Source organism: Quercus robur, chromosome 8 (assembly GCF_932294415.1).
Source record: "Quercus robur chromosome 8, dhQueRobu3.1, whole genome shotgun sequence".
Classification (NCBI taxonomy): Eukaryota; Viridiplantae; Streptophyta; class Magnoliopsida; order Fagales; family Fagaceae; genus Quercus; species Quercus robur.
This window is the reverse complement of record NC_065541.1, coordinates 36,025,723-36,028,202: the sequence shown is the minus strand read 5'-3', so window position 1 is coordinate 36,028,202 and position 2,480 is coordinate 36,025,723. Positions and strand designations below refer to the sequence as shown.

General features: G+C 32.6%; 1 protein-coding gene across 1 annotated transcript; it reads left to right on the top strand.

Annotated features, from left to right (window-relative positions):
- Positions 1 to 318: 318 nt before the first annotated feature.
- On the top strand, positions 319 to 1,222 carry LOC126695356 (uncharacterized). Its single transcript, XM_050392064.1, has one exon. It carries the CDS (start codon positions 524 to 526, stop codon positions 947 to 949), a length of 426 nt encoding a protein of 141 aa, XP_050248021.1. The 5' UTR covers positions 319 to 523; the 3' UTR covers positions 950 to 1,222.
- Positions 1,223 to 2,480: the final 1,258 nt, after the last annotated feature.

Sequence of the window (2,480 nt, the reverse complement as noted above, 5' to 3'; positions counted from 1 at the left end):
GTGTCAGAGTCACGCAATAAGCGCTCCAAATTTTGAGCAGTGATTAAGGGGCCTTAAACATTACATGTTCATTGATTGTCATTATGCATTGAGCCTGACATGCTTTGTAATGTTCATAAAGAATCTGTTACAATGAATTGAATAATTTTATCGGCTAGCGCAGCTGCCTTATGCATAAAGTACGTATGGGTAGTGGACTAGTAATTAAGAAACTATAATCACAAGCAGACGACCGTGTTAATATTTATTCACATAACAACATAGAAAACCAAGACAAAGGGGCATCAAGAAGCTTAATATATAGGTTGTGTTGGTCACAACTCACAAGCAAGAGAATCTCCCTTCTACTCTCAAATAACTCTGCACAATAACTCCTATCAAAAAAAAAAAACTCAGCGCAATAACAGCTAGTCCATGTGCTTTCTCCACGCTTCTCTTTCTTTAAATACACAAGGACATATTTGCTTTGCCCTCTCTCTCTCTCTCTCTCTCCATTTCTCTCTTTGTTTCTTTCATCTGTATCATGGGAAATTGCCTAAGTAATAAGAGCTTAGCACAAGAAGAAGAGGTGCCAAAGGAAGCAGAAGTGGTTGAACAAACAAAGCCGTCTACAGCATCCAAATTAGAGCCAGTGAAGCTTGTTGATGGGGGTCAGAAGAAGAAGAAGGTGGTAAGGTTCAAGCTCGAAGAAGATGATACTAATGTTGGTACAAGCAGTGAAGGTGATTCTAGAAGTGGGGTTGTGAGGATTAGAGTGGTGGTGACCCAGAAAGAGTTGAAACAAATTTTGGATTGTAAGGAGGGCTTAAAGTATTCTTCTGTGGAGCAATTGGTAAATGCATTGAACTTGAGAGGAAGGAAGATTTCTGAAGTTAGAACAAGTGATGAAGATGAAGGCATAAATAGCAATTGGAGGCCAGCTTTGGAGAGCATTCCAGAGGACCATTGACGAGCAAGATTAGTGTTTGTTAATTGCTAACAATTAGTACTCTCTCTCAATCCCCCTTTCTCTCACCTAGTGGGTTGTAAACAATCTTCATTGTATATATCATTGTACTAGTTTGGTGTCAGTACCATATCAATGTAATTGTATGGAGTTAGTACTAATTGGAATTTTGCGGATCATTAAATGTTCCGTGTTCTATCCTAGCAAATGGCATGATTAGATAATCTCAGACATTATATATATTACAATTGTGCTGTGTGATTTGTTCGGATTAAATTCTTATCTACATCTACTTGTTTATGTTTACCCTTTTCGTCTCAGAAACTTGTTATCAAGCAACTACTTTAGTCTAATTTACAGGAATAGCAACATCTTGGATTTAATGTCCAGTTTTTACCAATTACCAGACCTTTTACCGACTAGATTCCAGATTCGGACAAATAAATATGCATGGTGTGATTACTGATTAGTAATACCTTAGTGCCATCTGAATTGAAGTCAGCTGGCATGATTTGATGTCTTATATGGTGTTTCAATGGAGGACAATTTTCTCAAAAAAAAAAAATTGGAGGCAATTGATTCAGATTTGAACACAGTAAAATAGATTTCCTTTTAAAAAGCAATCTAGTGGTATTTTAAGGGAAAAAGAAAAGTTCAATAAGAGAGATTTCTAAATCATTGCTTTGGTGGCATATTTGACAAAGGATGTACATGTTCAACAACTTTACATTGTTTTATGACTACTCCACCATGCATTTCATTTTCTCCTCATAATTTTTGTACTTAAAAAGTATCACGATAATAAGAGATTAATACATTTTTTTTAATCTATAGAAGCCTTAAATTTCACTTTTTTTTACTTTAAAATTATACACAAAACATAAATTTTATGGATCATTTAGTAAACAAGTCCAATTGACACAAAAGAAATGTATGTTAAAAATAACAAAAACATATAATACAACAACAGGATTTTCAAAATATTATGAAGTTATTAAATAGTGTAATGTTAACAAAGAGTTTTACATTTTGAATATTTGCATGTCACATAAAATTCTTATGAGGCAGCAAGTTCCACACCAAATGGCTAATTACCAAGAGTTTTGTTTTGTATGTTTAAATACCTAATGAAAAACAAAAACAAAACAAAAAAAAAAAAGATTAAAATTGGAACGTAAACATTTTATTGTAAGAAAATTACAATCCGACGAAATTACTGAATAGTCAAAACTATGCACATCTTAGGTAAAGCGCATATACAATAATTGATACCAAATATTATATAGTATGGAAAAATCATTTTACTTTCGCTATTGCACATTTCGTACACTTTATAATCATGTTTTTAAAAACACAATTTCAGTAGGTGTATATACAGTGTGCAATCGCTAATATGTAATAACCATTACTTTATATAATGTTACAGTAAATATATGTTTATTCATCTTTTTCTTTTAGTGTTTTTTTTTTTTTTTTTTTTTTTTTTGCCTTTTCTTTTTGGTTTGTGTTAAGACTTAAGTGTGATAAAAACACG